The following is a 17,937-nucleotide window of genomic DNA, read 5'->3' as shown; positions in this document are numbered from 1 at the left end:
AGTCCCCTGCATCCTAACTCTAATTCGGGTCACACATACATAACCGCCAGATTCATCTTCCTAAAATGCAAGGCTCTGATCTTGTCACCCTTCTACTCAACAACTTAATAGGTTCCCACTGCCTCCCAAATAAAACTCCAACTCTGAAGTATGCACGCAGCACATCCGTATCCCTACCCAGCATCCTTTCATATTAGCCCACTTTACACACCACCCCTTTATGTCACATCAAATTAATTTTTCTTGATAAATCCTCCTGCACTTAAGCTTGCCCCATTTCGTTCCTATGCCAGGGGGAAGGCCCCTCTCCTTCCCATTCCCTTAAAAGACATCCCCAACAGCAAAGGTTCACATCTAGAGGCAACCTCACTTCTCAGGGGATACGTTGCTATGTTTGGAGACAGTTATCACAACTTGGGGTGGGGGGGCAGGGGGAGTTAGAGGTTAAGGCTGCTGCTACACACCCTACTATGCACAGCATAGCCTCCACAGCAAAGAATTCTCTGGCCCAAAATGTCAGTAGTGCTGAGGTTGAGAAACCCTGTCCTACAGAGTAATCTCATCCTGGCATACAGCAGTAACTCCGCTGTTCTATAAAAATTCCCACGGTAACTAGACATATTTGACTCATCCAGTGTTCACAGCTGTATTTTGTACACCTTATCTCCTCCCCCCTGTACTCATGATGCTTTTTATTCAAAATTATTTACTGAGCATCTACGTCTATTAGGTGGCTGGCCCAGATAGGAAGCAAAGGGGCAGGTACCACGTCCCAATTATTTCCAGACATTTCCAGGATGCCTTGCATGCTGTAGATCTGCAATAAGGATTTGGTGAGAATAAGGGCAATTCTCTCTGCGCTTCATTTTGCACCTAAAAACTCAGCAATTCTGATTGATACTGATTTGTAGAAAAAAAGAGGTACATATATCTGTTGACATCCAGTAAAATTCAGAATATCCCTTTCTAAATTTCTCACTAAAAATGAAACTAACAGGTGCTCATGAACCTACTGAAAAAGTTAAAGTTAACTCTCAGTTAAGAATAATATTTCAACATAATTAAAGCTCTAATAGTTAAAATCAATATTAAATAACTTAATAAGCCTAAAGAAAAAGACTAACAAACTATTCCACCATGCAATAAAACATGCTTCACTCTTTATATTACCTTATATTACGATAGTAATTTTAGTTTTTCCAATATCTTAGCCTTTTTCTGAAAATAAATTTTAAAAATAACTGCTGGAGCATACCTTTTAAGCTGTGGTTAAGATTCAAAGGTTGTAGTCCAGGTGCTCAATTAATTTAATGAGAACCCCCCTCCCCTCAAATTTCACATATTTGCATCTAAAAATAAAAAAGGTGAATAAAGATGATCTCTGAGGTCAAAAGGGAAAGTAATATGAAAACGTACTTATAAGCAATCAAGCCTCCCACAAGTACTATTACTCCTCAGTATAACACAGAGGAAAGAGGAAAGTACATGGACTTATCCTAAGACTGGTGGTTCTGTGGGAATGAACTTACACTTTTAAGCACAATCAGAAAATGAAAACCCTAAGGTTATTGGGAGAATTAAAGGCTAATTTTACAAAGTGCCTAGTAGATAAAAATGCTACCATCGCTTTAATATTCATTCAACAAATCACTCCCTTGCTAACATTCCTCCAACAGTTAACCAAGTCCTACAGGATCTGGCTTCTACCTATCTGACCTCACCTCCTACAGTCTTTTGCTCTGTAGGCTCTAGACTTCCTTCTAGCCCTGGAAGAAGCTATGTGCCTTCAGTCTCTTTCCTCTGCTTACTATGCAGATCTCTGCATTGCCAGCTGAACATTCGGATCTTGGTCCAAAGCCTCAGAAACCTTCCTGAGCACCCAAAGTCCTTAACCCTGACCCTACTGCCCATTCTCTACCCCCTTATGTTGTTTTATATTCCTCTTTCATTCAATGAAATTGTTAATTGCGAACTTCTTTCCCATTAGAAAGTAAACTCCCTGAAGAACAGGACTTTTTGTCTTTTCAACCCTATGTCTGCAGGACCTAGCACCAGGGCCTGGTGAGAAACATGACTCAGGTGCAAAAATTTAAGGGGATGCCAAAAATTTCAGCAACCCAGAAAAATACTAATTTAATGCAACATTCTGAAAAATAAAAATTAACGCAAAAAAACATGAACTATCGAAAATTTTACCTAAAGACAGGATCCACTCAGCACTTGCATGATTCATCCTGATCCCGGCCCTGCTTCACGCAGGACTTGACCACAATTTGAGCGCTTTACCACAAGCCAACTATTAACTCTCCCCGAGGCTGCAGAAAAGCAAAAGAAAGAGGGAAAACTGCCAAAGACAGGGATTCGGACTCTGGGGAGCTCACCTCCTGTAGCGTCACTGTGTTGTGACCAAAAGCTGGGTCGGGGGACTGCAACGTCACCACTTAAAGCACACATTCAGAGAGTGAAAAGTTCAGCATGACAAATTATATGGTACAACTTGTCATAAAAGACTTAACAATTAATACTTCCTCCGTTTCCTCCATCACTAGAAAATCAGGCCAGGAGCCTTCGGTCCTAGGGTGTGGAAATGGGAACTCCCAGGGCAAGATGACTGATTGCTTCATTCATTCTAGAGCAAGGACTACTGTGTGCGAGTACAGTAGATTTAATAAACTAAACGTCCGTAACAAAGCAGTGGTGGCGGGGGAACAGTGGTTGAAAATAAAAACACGCTTACAAGAAGAAATGACGTCCCAGCCTCAGCCCCTCCGGAAGGCTCCTGGGAGATGCGGGCCCAGGTCTCCCCGCACCACGTCAGCGGGACCAGCTCCACGTGCCGGGAGGGACGCAGCCCCACCCACCGCGGCCCCAAGCTCTCCGCCCCCCAAACAGAAACGCGGGGGACCCCAGCGCGCAAGCGCCAACCCGCCAACAGCACAGCTACCGCCCGCCACAAGCGCCTGCGCGAAAGCGCTGAGCCGGGGGTGGGGCGAAACTAGGAGAAGAGAGGAGCGCGCCTAAATCCTAGAGAGGCGGGCTAAGTAGGGCTGGGGGAGGGCTCCTCTTCCGGAAAGTCTGCATTCCCGAACGACCACAGTGGCTACTCACCAAACTCCCGCTTGTGAGATGACCGGAGAAAGTCGGCTACCCTTTCTACCCAGCGGAGATCTTCAGACAGAAGCCGAAGCTGCCTTCAGGATGAAATTAGGACCCGCAGGAGGCCCGTTCTCCAGACGCCGAAGGGAAGCGTGGCGGGAGCGCGCATGCGTGGTAGGCTCCCTCCACGTGCGGCCCGGCAGTGGTCTCCCTGCGCTCCGAGGTCCCGCCCCCTGCCTCAGCATCTTTCCGGACGCGCGGAGCCGCCGGGGAAGAAGGAGGTTGGGCCTGGCGGCCCGGCCCCGCCTCGGCAGCCTCCAATTGGGCGTGGGTGAGGGCACCCCCTCCCGCCGCCTTCCCATTGGAGCGCGCGTGCGAGCGGCGCGCCCCATTGGGCCGTGCGGATTTGGGCACCAAATTCAAAGATTTTAAAAGTACCAGCTGGCGCCTTTTAGAAGCTAGAGCTGAGAAGCGGGTGGCCCGTTTCTCTGCCGTGGGCGCAGCTCCCTCACCTGAGGCGGAACCCACTTGCCCTGGCATGAGCCGGTGCCCCTGCAGCTGTTCCCCACGGCCGCCCTCCGGTTCCTGCCGCTGCAGCTACGGCGTCCTGACAGCCGCCGGGCGCCCTCGCTCCTTGGACGGTGGGTGAGAGGAGAGAGTGCGAGCGGGGTGCGCCTTCCAGAAGGGGTGCCCAGTGAGGGGGGGGGAAGACGGGGGACAGCGCCCCGGACCCGACGCGCTCCCGCATCCGGCCGTGGGGCCCGTCGCTGGGCCTCGGGCGGCCGGCGGCGGCAGCGGCGGCGGGGGGTCCCGGGACCGGGAGGGAGAAGGCAGGGGTCCGGGGAGGGGAAGAGGTGCCGAGGCGGGATGGCGGGCCCGGGTCCCGCCGTGCACGCGTAGCTGGGCGCCTGCTCCCGAGGAGGTGCGGGTCGCGGCCTCCCCGATGGCCCTCTCTCCTCGCGCAGGGCCACCGACCTCCACCCCGCCGGCCCGGGCGCCAGACGCCCCTCCTTCCCCTCCCCCACCCCGGGGCTGCGGCTCTGACAGGGCCCGCGAGCCGGTGGCCCGTAGCCTCCGACCAGTGGCCCGACCCCCGCTTCTGTGCCCCGTTTCCCCGTGTGCCCCGCACCCCCGGGTCGGAAGTCAGTTCCCCCCGGTTTTCGTCACCTCAGCCTTCCTGGCGGGCGCGGGAGATCGTGCTCGCTGTTATCTCCCGCCTCCTCCGCCGGCCCGCGCCCTGAGGGCCACCCCTCCGACCCCTCGGGATTTCCAGGGTTCCCCCCAACCCAATCCCGCCAAATGCAGGGCCCCCTCATCGGGCCAGGCTCTGCTGGGACGTCCAACCAAAAATGTTCAGTTTCTCCTTTTTTCCCTTTACCCAGTGACTCAGTCTCAAGGCCTGGAGTCAGAAGGAGGGAGGAAGAAAGGCACTTTTTAATACAAAACCCTGAATTTGTCCAAATTGAGACGGTCTTGAAGAATTTGGGAAGCAGATTTGAGAAGTGAAGAATCAGTTATCTTTTTTCCCCGCGCTCCTGAGGAACCAGTCTTTTATTCCACCTCTTGGGTGGAATGGAAGGCACTCGGATAAACGCTGACTTTTTTATCCTCTTTGTTGCTGTCTCCTAAAAGAGATCCAGATGCATTCATTTTACCTCAGAAATGACCAAGAATTTTAGAAATTAGCAACTTGATATTGTATATTTGGTCATCACTGAAAAGTGCCCCTTTCTTTAGAAAAGAAATGTAGAAAACTCAAAAAATATTTTAACAGGTTAAGTCTGTTTCTAGAAAACCCTGAATCTTGAGCCCCTCTGAAATTCTGAAGCTTGGTGGGTCTAAGAAGGGATATTTTTGGTTGCTTAATTCCAGTTGTCTTTACTACCTTGCCCCTCACGAGAATATTTGCTGGTCCCTGGATTTTTTTTCCATATTTACAAATTTGAGGAAATGAAATTAAAAATCTATTGCATTCCATTACTTCTGAAAGTAGGCTTTTCTAAACTTTTCTCTCAGGGATTATGGCTGATTTGCAGTTGATGGCGGCAGGCCTTGGGGCTCTCTTAAATTTTTAAGGACTTGCCATGCCTAATTAGTGTTGGGCACATGCTGGTTATCTTATAGGTACTGGAGATTGTAGAACTTGATTATTTAGCATTGGGATAGTGGGAAAGATTTTTAATTCTGAACACTGTAATCTTTTTAACTATTGTAATATGACACGTCACATCTACATTGGAAGGTCAAATGGAAGGTCAAACTTTGTATGGTTAACTATCATACCACTTTCTCGTGATTGGATTGTTGAGTGGGTAACTAAGGTTTTAAGAATGTTATCAACTCTGAGGTAGACATTAGTATTTCCATTTTAAAGAAACTGAAAGACTAATTCAGCGTTCTAGGTTACAAAACTAGTCAAAAGGCTGAGCAAGGATTTTCATTTGAAGTCGGATATGATTCCTAGGGAAAGTATATAATAATCTGAAATGCATAGGTCTGTGTAGAATGCATTTTGCTACTTTTAAAATGTTCGTGATTTACAGTATAAAGAATATGAAGAGATTTGGCTTACAAAAATAATATGGTGAAAATAAGTTTTATTTATTAAACTATAAGTGACAGGGACTCTTCCATACATTTAATCCAGTTTGGCTGGTTTTCTTACCTGCATTTTATAAATGAGGAAGCTTGCTTAGTTTTTTGTTTGTTTGTTAGTTTTTTGTACCTGAGATGCTCAAGATTTAAACCCCAGGGTATTCTTTACTCCCCTTTCCTTCATCATCCACATCTAATACAGGACATCCCCAACCTCTCTTGACTTTATCCTTCTAAAAAGATCTCAGATCTATCCAGTTATCTTTATTTCTGCTGCGGCCATCTGAGTCTCAGGTACCCAACTCTCTGAACTCCTGTGATAGGCACCTCCAACTAGCCTCCCTGCTTTCACTTGAATCTTCCTACTATCCATTTTCCACAGTTGCCCATCTTTTTTTTTTTTTTTTGACGTAAACCAAATGTCTCTACTTAGAACCCCTCAAAGGCTCTTTTTTACACACTAAATAAAAGCCAGTATACCCTAAAAATCCTATAGAGCATACTGTACCTCTCCAACTTTCATTTTCAAGCAATTCTTCCCCTAGCTCACAAAGTCACAGCCCTGCAGGCCTTCCTCCTCCTTGAAAGCTCAACACTTGTCCTTCCAGTGTCCACCTCTGTCTGGTTTTTCACAAGGCTTTCAGGTGTCAGGATTTCACCTCCAAATGATTTTGCATGACTAGTTTCTTTTCTACTCCACACCCTGTCACTAAAGAGGCATTGGATAAATGAATGAAGTGGCAGAACTAGACTCTTAACCCTCATCTGTCTGAGTCAAGAGGTCACAGAACCGTGTGATACTTTTTTTTCCTTCCAGGGTAATATCAGATCAATTACATTTCCCAAATTGTTTAGGCGCATTTGGCTTGGTCATGGGGAAGCACTGAACTAGTTAAAAAACATGGAATTAGCTTTTTACAGTCTTTCAGCTTCCTTTTTTAAATAAAAGATGGTATTCAGTTTATTTTGCAGTATAAACTTCACACTCTAAATCTACAACCAGCATCCAGATTTTGGAACCAATGAAAGGAACCAAAGTTCCTTGGAGAAATAACAGATTTTCTGGCTGGAACAGGAAAAATACAAGATGATCGTGGAGCATCTTGTGTAGTGCCAAAAAGTAAGGAATGTCAAATGAACATGAACTTAGAATGGCAAAAGCTGGAACAATTTGAGCAACAATGTAAATAATGTAGTATTAAATTATAACCCAAAGTCCATAAGTCTATACTTTTATGCTTTTTTTTTTTAATGCTCTTCATCTTACTTCCCAGATGAGATAATGGATGGAACAGTGAATTTACAGTGAAGAATAATCTGTCCCTCTTAACTACCTGTCAAATCTTAGGCAAGTTACTTAGATAAGCTTCAGTGTTCTTAACTGTAAATAATAATGCCTCTCCATTCTACCTCAAAAGGTTGTGAGAACCAAGTGTTTGGAAACACACTGGAAATTAACTTCTAAACACTTAATAAGGTAGTTGAATCATTATTAGCTCTAAATTTAAAGAACTGTCCATATCCAAAGAACAATGTTGGATGAAAGGGGTTCTATAGGATAGTCTCCCAGTAACTAAGTTCTAAAGACAGCAGAGGAAGAATGCTTTTGAAAAGAATTTTGAGTTTCTGAAGTACAGTTTCAGGCCTCTTCCCTTTAGGCAACTAAACAAAGTAAAAGGTGTGTCTTTGTTGGTGGCTTCTTTTTTATCCTCTCAGATAAAATGTAGTCCTGTGTAAATCATACTTAATTCTTTACTTGAGGCAAAAATAAAAATCTCTTGGAATTTTTTACTCTTCTGAGTAGAAGAGAACCACTCAGTATAATTTGTTCTAGAGTTAGGGTTAATTGGGGGTTTATTTACTTTTATGCCCCTGAACTCTTAGTTTAAACCTAATTAAAAGAGTGTCTCTACCTACAAGGTTACTTGCTATCAAGGTGTCCTTTAGTACTTGGAGGTTCTAAGTAAAAACAGTAAAATTAATATGAACAGATGCTGTACTTACGTACCTACGTTTACTTATAGGGTAAATTTTTACCTACCTGTGATTGGTTTGCAGGGGGTATAGTAGATGGGGGAGTACATTAGAAGCGCTTACCATCCATATACTCTGCCTTCAGAAATGCTAAGCAATTTTCTTGAACCCATTCCTTCCCAGTCTCTACTGCCTGACAGAAATTCTAATCATCCTTTAAAGCAGTGGTTCTCACCTAAGGAATGGGGGAAATTTGGCCTCTGTTGGCTTCCCCACACTCCAATAAGTGGTTACTGGAGACATTTTTTATTGTCCTGACTAGGGAATAGTGGCTGCTAATGGCATCAAATGGCTAAAAGTTGCTAAACATCCTACAGTGCACAGGACAGCCCCCAGCAAAATTATCTGGCCCAAAAACTCAGTAGTACGGTTAACATTCAAATGATTAAATTTATTGCCTTTTCAGTCCTTTCTCCAAGCTACCTATAGATTTCTTGATTCATTATTGTAAGGCTTATAATAATTGCTAAACTAACATTTAAATATACAAAATTTTTTGCTACTTTTATCAAAACTATTTTGGCAGTCCCCTCCTCCATTGTCTTGACCATATTTCTCTAGAAATATTTGATTTCTATAAGGATATTTCTTATCTCATACCCCGCTCATGGTGCATCACACTTCCTTATTTGTTCCATAAGCACAGATATTTATTAAATAGTCCCTTTTGTCACTACTTTCCACTCAGATATGACTCTAAAAGTCAGATGGTAGAGTTATACAGATTTAAAACCAGTCTGTACTGAAGGTACCCCCTCAAGAGTAAGATGTATATACTTTTATAAGGTTTTAGTAATGTTTTCTCATATTGAACTTGGACAATTTCACAGCTACATAGGCAGTATCCAGTGCTGAGAGAATGCAAAGTAATTAAGTCTCTATATCCCAAATTTAGAAGTAGGGATATGTGGAAATTTTGCCATTAGGAAGTAAATATGTTATGTTCTTTTTGTAGGTTGTAAAGAAGAAAGTTCCACTGTCTCTGTCAAAATGAAGTGTGATTTTAACTATAACCATGTTCATTCTGGAATTAAACCGGTAAAGCCTGATGACAGTAGAAGACAAGGTTCCTACACTACTGCGAATTTGGAAGGTTCTTATAAAGACTTCATTAAAGACTATGAAAGGTTATCAGATATTGGGTCACCGATTGTGAGCCCCAGGATTGTAGAACTTGAAACTGAGAGCAAGCCCTTGCATAATAAGGAAAATCTACATGTACAGCAAACACTTCAGAGTTCAAATGACATAGAAGAACTAGAGACCAGTGGACCTTATGAAGACAGTGGCTACTCTTCATTTTCCCAGCAAAGTGGCCTCAATGAACATGAAGACAGTAGCCTTCCCCTGGTGGAAAATTTCAGTGACAGTCCACAATCTTGCCTGCTACGGACACAAAGCCCAGACCAATATCCCAACAAAAACTTGCTGCCGGCTCTTCATTTTGAAAAAGTGGTTTGTTCAACATTAAAAAAAAATTGTAAACGAAATCCTAAAATAGATTGGGAGAAGCTCAAGGAATTTATATCCAGTGGAAATTTTAGACTACAGAATATAATTGGCAGGAAAATGGGCCTAGACTGTGTAGATATTCTCAGTGAACTCTTTCGAAGGGGACTCAAACATCTCTTAGGAAATATTTTGACACAGCTCAGTGATATGGACTTAATCAAGTAAGTATTGTTGCTTTGTGGTCCTTAATATAATCCATGAACATTTTTGTTAGATGGCTCAGTACCACCAACTCATGCAAAGACATAGTACGGTAGTCGTGCACTGTTTTTAATTGAAGTGATGACTTTTGTCTGGTTGCTGGTATTTTACTACTTATGTGTCACTAGGAGGAAAGAAAGATAATTTTTAAAGTATGCATTTAATCCAGTTATTTCAAATTTCATATTTATGCTATTAGAAAACTATTTCTGTGAGATTGGGATCTTTGTTCCTTTTGGTCTGAAATTGTTCATACGTAAACTCCATCTTTTAGTCTTAACTATAAAACAAGAGCCTAGGTCTGGTGTACAGGTCCAATAGGCATTATGATTTTTGTCACACTTGAAAGTATGAAATAATTTCTGTTCTTTTTAGGCCATTTTCAAATTTGAGAGTGATGAAAATACAGAAACCCACAAATGGGTCTGATTATTACTATTTCTTAGAAACCTTATACTGACCACCCTTTCGCATTCCACCAAAGGAAACCTGTTAGGATGAGGTAACTGAGAATTAAGATGATTATCCAGACTATTGGATTAGATTGCTTCCAGCTCAACTGGGTTCATTTTTGGCTTTTTGAAAAATTTTTTAGAGGTACTCTTTGTGTTACTTTACACTGGTCCATGAAATATAGGTGAAGCAAAACAGACATAAGTAAGGATTGATTTTTATTATTGGCTAGCTTCTTGAGGGATAATCAACCTCACAACATTTTTGTTAGCAAAATGGAGTTTTTAAATTGATTTCTACTAATAGCAGTGTGTCCTCAAGTTCTTTGAAATTTGTCTAATGTTAATAAATAACCAAGATGGTGCCATATATACAGTGGGGCTTCTTATTTGATATTTGTGGATATTGTGAGAAAATGAAGTACAAAGTGTAGTGGTTCTTAAGCCTGGATCCACTTAGGATTACTTGATGGCGAGCTTTTAAATAAATACAGCGCCCTGGCCCCATTTTAGATCAGTTAAACCCAAGTGACTAGGCATGGGCCATCCTTAAATCTTTCTCACTGTTGTGGCCTCTCCCGTTGCGGAGCACAGGCTCCGGACGCGCAGGCTCAGTGGCCATGGTTCACGGGCCCAGCTGCTCCGGGGCATGTGGAATCTTCCTGGACCGGGGCACGAGCCCGTGTCCCCTGCGTCGGCAGGCGGAATCTCAACCACTGCGCCACCAGGGAAGCCCCATCCTTAAATCTTCAAGTGCGTACCTCAGGCAATTCCAATGTATAGCCGGGTTTGAGAAGCACTGCAAATAGAAATTTCTTTTTTGCACTGTTAATGTTTCTGTAATATAGTCATCTTAGCTCTTTGTGGTGCTTTAATTGTTTCCTTTATAATCATTTACTTTTCCAGTGTGTCTAAAGTGAGCACAACTTGGAAGAAGATTCTAGAAGATGATAAGGGGGCATTGCAATTGTACAATAAAGCAATACAAAGAATTACCGTAAGTCTTGCAGTTGTTTTAATTTTAAAATATAACAGCTAGTGCTCTTTACCTTTGAAATTGGAGGGGGAAATAGCAAGGATAACAGATGATCTGGAAATCCTTTACATTCATAACTCATTAAAATAATTCAAAGATAAAGGGGATGGGATCCCAACCCAGTCGTTTATTTCTTGGGTTCTCCATGAAAGGAAATGTCCGAAGATAAAGGGAAAACTACTCAGATCTCAGTGAGAGTTGACCATATAGCTTGGTTGCCATTTGTAGTTTAGCTGTTAACAAATAAACAGTAATTATCTACATATTGAAGATTCTTAATGCAGGAAACGAATTCATTTACTTTACCAAATACTTAGTAACTTCGGAGATGTTTCTGAGAATAAAGATCAACACATGATTAAAATTTCAGGCCTAGGAGTTGGCCGACTTAGGTCCAGATTTTGGTGCTGCTGCTTACTAGCTGTATAGCTTTAGACAAGCATTGCTTAAATTCTCCAAGTTCAGTTTCTTGATGTATAAGCTGGTGTTAATGGAAACTTTTCTATTCCAAAAGATTGTTTTGGATCCATTCATAGCACTGAGGGGACACTTAAACAGTGACTGTTGCCATCTACTGGTGGATGGGGAGAATGACCTTTTGTTCTAGTGGTAGTGCTTTATAAATCATGTATTAAATGCTACATACTAAGAGTGTAAAGCGCTTTCTCACAATTTCTGATTTGCAGTTTCACTCAACAGCTTAGTTGTTAGGCCTTAAATGTGTGAATATTTGTGGGTGGCTGTGTTTAAGCACATGCAGGTAATTTGGATGCAGGAATAAATCCTTTATATTCTCATTTGCCCCTTTTACATGTACAACATGTAAAACATAATAAAAATTCCTAATTGTTGAGAATATAGGAGAATATTTTTTAATCCTATTAAAACTTTTTTTTTTAATTAGGAAAAGAACATTAAGTTTTCACCACACGCTTCAACCAGAGACTATGTTTTATTCAGAACCCCATTAGTATCTGTGCAAAAGTCAGCCACCCAGACTCTCCCCAAAAAAGAAGCTCAAACCAAGTTACCTGATCCAGGTGATCAGAAAGGTTCTACTTACAGTCGACACAGTGAATTCTCTGAGGTAATTTTTTGTTTATTAATAAATTAGAAACATGGGACATTTATTGTTAAAAGGATTTAGAGTAAGAAAACCATTTATAACTCAACTAATCAAATTAGGGGAGTACACAGAGATGTCTTTCTATGCCGAAAATAATAGATATCATTTGGCATTGTTTATGACAGTTCAATGTTGTTGAGATCTAATTTGGAAACGCAAAGAGAATAAGGAAAAACCTTGATTTTGAAGTTTTATTTATAAAACTGTTAAATACTACGTTTCACAATTACTGCCTTTAATAACTGATGAAGAGAGCTAAGCAAGAAGTCAATTTTATCAGGCACCGCATAGATATGGAAACATGGTAACCTTCATAGCAATATAAAGATAAATGCCATATGATGTGATAGGTGTTTTTAAAAAAGTAGAACTAGAGGTGAAAGAGCAACCAACTCCTGAGTGACTCCAGGAAGATTTCACAGAAAAGGTGACGTTTAAGTTCTGCATTGATGTGTGAGTAGCATTTATGAATAAGAGCATGTTTGTAGCATTAGGAAATAGCCACTGGATCAGTTGACAGTGGTTTCTCACCTGTTGAACAGAAAGCTCCTTAAAGGCGGGAGTTGTGACATTAGTGCTTTATACATGTATTGGGGAAGGCACAGAGGTGCACTTGTTTTGAGTAACTAAATTACATTCAGTCCTTACTAAAATTTGTTTATGGATTTTCTTCTTTCTAGGCTGCCAGAACTTTGAAAAAGAATGAGAGCCTCAAAGCCTGTATTCGCTGTAATTCACCTGCAAAATACGATTGTTATTTACAACGGGCAACCTGTAAACGAGAAGGCTGTGGATTTGATTATTGCACAAGGTGCCTGTGTAATTATCATACCACTGAAGACTGTTCAAATGGCAAGCCCCTAAAAGCCAGTTATAAAATGGGTCCTTTGCCTGGTACTAAGAAAAGCAAGAAGAATTTACGACGACTGTGATCTCTTAATAAATCAGTTGTAAGTGATCTTGAAGGTTAGTTAGAAAATGTTAGGTTTTAACTTAAAAAAATAAATGTACTATGATGTTCAATTTTATGTTGAAATCAGTGTAGTACATGGGTTTTTTTTCCCTCAGTGAGAAGAGAGGATACACAAACTCTTAAAATATTTTACAATTTAATGTGAAAAAATTCAAAATTCTCAATCTAAATCAGAAAATTTAAATATTTTAAGAAAAACTTTTTCTGATGATTGTGATTCAGAGGTAAAATAAAATTGTCTCGATTTTATGGTAAAGGAGGACCATGTAATTTTACCTGGACAATCTTAAATGTAAATCTTCTTTACCATCCATTAGCATTTGAGACAATTTATTTGCTTTACCAAATTAATAATACCTATTGAAATATCAGCTTCTGGTGTCTGTTAATTTAAATGTTTTGTCACCTTTCTTGAACCTCTTTTTCAGTGTGTGTATTTCCCAAAAAAGTATCTTTTGTGAAATCTTGCTTTTCGTTTTTCGTAAGGTTTGTATGTTTTAATATTTTGTACATATGTAAATATTTCTGTATTTTTTATGTGCCAGAGTAAGAAAATAAATGTCTTTTGTATATACATGTAAATAAATTTTTCTCCTGTTATGAATAAAATTGTCACAAGCGTAATAAATAATGTGAGTCTTTTATTTAAACATTTTAAACTTAGAAACAGCTGAAATAAGAAGCTGTAGGACACTGCCTGGTATGTGTGAAGGCATTGAGTGGGTCTTTGTCTGCTTATCTGAGGACCTTGTGAGATTGATTACCAGGCTCTGTTCCAGGCTCTATTCCAGTTTTCTCCCCACCTAGTATCCTAGTAGTTGTGTAGTTGGGTCTTGAAATAAGCATCTCAGGATGGTTCAATACAGGAGGACCATAAAACACTCTTTGAGGAATACTGGTGTATTAATTCACTCATCACTAAGACAGTTAAACTGTATGGCTTAAACAGCCACAAAAGAAATATATAAAACTATACTAGAAAGATTAAAAGTAGTATGTAGAATAAAATGTTGTCTTTGACTGCAATCAGAGCTTTTGTGCTAATAAGAGCCCAGGATAAGGACTTTTTTTTTTTTATTCCTTAATTCTAAAGTTGAATATATTTTGGTTTCAATTACAGATATGGAGGAATTAAAGAGTTTTAATTCAGATCTACCAAAGGCATAGACTTAAAGGTGGGCCACACAGGTGCTCTCAGTCAGTAGGTCCTCACAGAAGCTTAAGGGCTTTGCCCTTGATCTCAGCAGAAACCTAAGAGGATTTATCTCAAGTGGGTTTGTGGGTGTGTCTTTTGTCTAATGGAGTAGAACCTCCAATAAAATTAACACAGGTTTGCTTAAGCTTTGTTGATGTAAATTGACAGACAAAAAATATTAAAGTGTATAATTTGATGTTTTGACATATGCGTGCATGAAGCCATCATTATTGCTGGAACGAAGGTAATGAATATTACCATCATCCACCGGGTTTTTCCTGCTTATTTGTAATCCCTCCTGTTAGTCCCCAGGCAATCACTGATCTGTCACTGTAGATTGGTTTGCCTTTCCTAGAATTTTGTATAAATGAAATAATTATGTGTTACTTGTCTGACTACTTTCAAAGAACATTACTTTGAGATTCATCCATTTTGTGTGTACCAGTAGTTCATCCCTGTTTCTTAAGCAATATACTATTGGATATACCAGTTTGTTCATATGTATGTTCACCCTGGTAGTTGGACATTTGGATTTTTTGCCCAGTTTTTTGCTATTAGAAATGAAGGTGCTGTAATCATTTGTATATGAGTCTTTGCAAGTGGTGTTCTTTCATTTCTCTTGGTAAATATCTAGTAGTGGAATTTTTGGATTATATGGTCAGTGTATGTTTAACTTCTTAAGAAAATACCAAAATGTTTCCAAAGTGGCTGTACCATTTTACATTCTCACCAGCAGTGTATGAGCATCCCATTTATCTCATGTGGTCATCAGCACTTGGTATAGTCTGTCTTTAATTTTAGCCATTTTAATGTGTATGTAGCAGTATGTCATGGTTTTAATTTACATCTCCCTAATAACTAATGATGTTTGGCATTGTTATTTGCCATCATACATTTTCTTTGGGCAAGTGTCTATCAAATGATTTGTGTGTGTGTGTGTTATTATTGATATGTGAGAGTATATACTCTGAGTACAAGTGCTTTATCAGGGTGTGTCTTGTCTTTCATTTTCCTAGTGTCTGGAAGAGTTTTTATTTTTGATCAAGTATAAATTATCAATTATTTGTCTTTAATACATCATGCTTTTGGTGTTACATCTCAGAAATTTGCCTATCCTAAGAGCATATATATCTTTCTCCTATGTTTTCTTCTAGAAGCTTTATAGTTTTAAATTTAACATTTAGGTCTATGATCCACTTGCAGTTTACATTTGGAACATAGTGGGAGGTATCTACTGAAATGAGTGTCCGCTTGTTCCAGCATCATTTGTTGACATATCCTTTCTTTACTGAAACGACTTTTCATCTTGGTCAAAAATCAGTTTTACATAAACATGGGGGACTATTTCAGGACTCTATTCTGTTGAATTGACCTATTTGTCTCTCGAACTCCAAAACCACACTGCCTTGATAACTAGCTTTATGTCTTAAAATGAAGTAGTGACAGTCCTTTTTTCTTTTATTTCACAAAAAATATTTTCTAAGTTGTTTATCGTAGGTCCTTTGCATTTCTACATAAATTTTATAATTAACTTGACAATTTCTACAAAAATACATAATGGTATTTTGATTGAGATTGCAATGAACCTATTAATCTATTGGATTAGGTTAGGAGGAGAGAATTGTCATCTCAACAACATTGAGTTTTCCAACCTGTGTACGCAGTTATTCCATTTATTTACATTTTTTAAAATTTCTGTTAGCGATGTTTTGTCTTTTAAGCGTCATGTTTTGCACATCTTATGTCAGATTTATTCCTAAATGTTTTATATTTTAATGCTATTGTACATGGTGTCTTTAATTTCAATTTTTGATTATTGTTAATATATTGAAATGTAATTGACTGAACTTGTGGCTTACAACCTTGCTAAACTCAATTAGTTATCGGATTTTCTATGTAGATGATCTGTGTCTTCTGAAAGTAAAGACAGTTTTATTTCTTCCATTACAGTCTATATGCCTTTTATTTCTTTTTCTTGCCATATTATACTGTCTTAAACCTCCAGCAAAGTGTTGAATAGAATAGCCTTTAAAATATCCCCCAATAATGCCAACCTCTTGGTATTTACAACTGTGTGTAATCTCCTACACTGCCTCAGGTTTGGTCTACATGACTAATAGAGCACAGCAGAAGTGATGGCGTGTCACTTCCAAGACTAGGTTATAAAAGACATGGTGATTTCCACCTCCCTTTCTCTCTCTCATCACCCACTGGGGCAAAGTCCATTGTGAGCAGCTTATAGAAAGGCCCACACTGTGGGGAACCGAGTTCTCTGTAAAATGCAAAACGGCTTCCTCCCAATTGCCAAGTCTGTGAGTCTTCTGGAAAGCAGGTCCTCCAGCTCCAGTCCAGCCTTCAGACTTCAGTCCCTGTCAACATCCTGAGTACAAACTGAGTCACCCAACTAAGCTGCTCCCAAATTCCTGCGCCCACCCCAGATCATAACTTTTTTGTTTTAAGCCCCAAAGTTTGAGGAAGATTCCTTATGCAACAATAGACAACTCATACAAAGTGGGCACACCTTTCTAGGAGCCTTGGACAAGAGAAAGATGAACAGAAGTCTTTCATCACAACCTTCAGTTAGCTATACTAATTAATATTAAGAAGGTCAAGGCTTCCCCAGGACTCTGAGATGTATAATTTCTCGGCCTGGAATCAACACTAATGTTAAGTACAGGAGGCTAAGCCGTCTTGCATCTGTGTAGAATGTCTCTGAATAAAGAACACATACTCCCAGACCAAAATAAGTTTGGGACTAGTATGATCACCAAAATGGACTATTTTAAGTCTGCTACAGAAGGAGTATAATGAGTAACTTATAGATGTTACTATTTTCATGGTGACTGTGATACATACGGTATTTTTTTTTAACGATTCATTTTTTTTTACAGAAAATCATAGTACTGGCTTAAAGCTTCCTAAAACTTCTTTGTTTGTATTCTGGCATCCAGGGAGACCCTATATGTTTTATGGATTGAATCTAAATAAATTTTATGTCAAAAGATCCCTTAGGTGGTTCAAGTTGTGACAAGAACACATGACCACATTCAGAAGGGCACTTGAGCTGAACCTGGTCACACATGGTCTCTACTGGGAGCTAGTCTCCAAAATGACTTCCTTTACGTGGCTTCTCCGGTTAAGCCAGTGAGCAGTCTGACTTCTCAGAGTCACTCCTGGCCCCCTAACACGGTGCTGGGACCAACTGGTACCATTTAGTGGCAAATGCTACTTCATTGAGGACTTTAATGAAGAAAGTTCAGGTTTGGCAGCTCTGTAGTAGATCTGTTATCACTTATGATGGTGGAGATTATGTTCTAGGGTTTCTGCTAAAATCTCAATGTATTCATATGCATTGGTCTTTTGTGAGCGTTCTCCTTGTCATATTTCACTGGAGTAAATACTGTATTCACATATTAGCACTAAAGCCTTGCTTGCCTTTACCAAGGTTCATGCTGGAGTGTTATCTGACTCCCAGAGTTTAGCATTTCCACGTCCTCTATCTAGCTGGGAAGTTTGTTAAGCCCAGTTCATACAACTCGAGGGTCTGCCTGAAAGATTGCAGATGAGAGAGGACAATGGTCGTTCCTCCACTATTACTTAAAATCTCAGAAATTTAATTTCTTAAAATCATAATCGTATCCTCATTGCTTGGCATTGTTCCCTTTTCCCCAAGTTCTGTTTCAACAATATAAACAGCACAATGCCACAAGATGGTGC

General features: G+C 40.3%; 1 protein-coding gene across 4 annotated transcripts; it reads left to right on the top strand.

Moving 5' to 3' along the window:
• The first annotated feature begins 3,008 nt into the window (after nucleotides 1-3,008).
• Nucleotides 3,009-15,958, top strand: FBXO5 (F-box protein 5). Of its 4 annotated transcripts, XM_060283888.1 has the most exons (6): nucleotides 3,009-3,270; nucleotides 6,652-6,811; nucleotides 8,681-9,398; nucleotides 10,797-10,887; nucleotides 11,831-12,013; nucleotides 12,733-15,958. In XM_060283888.1, the coding sequence occupies exons 3-6, from the start codon at nucleotides 8,716-8,718 to the stop codon at nucleotides 12,982-12,984; spliced, it is 1,209 nt and encodes a 402-aa protein (XP_060139871.1). In that variant the 5' UTR covers nucleotides 3,009-3,270; nucleotides 6,652-6,811; nucleotides 8,681-8,715; the 3' UTR covers nucleotides 12,985-15,958. The 4 variants fall into 4 exon arrangements, with proteins under 4 accessions (XP_060139871.1, XP_030708985.1, XP_030708984.1 ...); XM_030853125.2 differs by lacking the exon at nucleotides 6,652-6,811; XM_030853124.2 differs by lacking the exon at nucleotides 6,652-6,811 and having other exon boundaries at nucleotides 3,009-3,737.
• The last annotated feature ends 1,979 nt before the right edge of the window (nucleotides 15,959-17,937 follow it).

The sequence above is a fragment of the Globicephala melas genome, chromosome 14 (genome assembly GCF_963455315.2).
Source record: "Globicephala melas chromosome 14, mGloMel1.2, whole genome shotgun sequence".
Lineage (NCBI taxonomy): Eukaryota > Metazoa > Chordata > Mammalia > Artiodactyla > Delphinidae > Globicephala > Globicephala melas.
This window is presented reverse-complemented; position numbering and strand designations above follow the sequence as displayed.

Bases quoted from the DNA above. Each gene is read 5' to 3' on its own strand.
- FBXO5 (XM_030853124.2), top strand. From the start codon at position 3,635: ATGAGCCGGTGCCCCTGCAGCTGTTCCCCACGGCCGCCCTCCGGTTCC. The intron at 9,399-10,796 runs GTAAGTATTGTT...TTACTTTTCCAG, and splicing joins AGTGATATGGACTTAATCAA to TGTGTCTAAAGTGAGCACAA. The intron at 12,014-12,732 runs GTAATTTTTTGT...TCTTCTTTCTAG, and splicing joins GACACAGTGAATTCTCTGAG to GCTGCCAGAACTTTGAAAAA.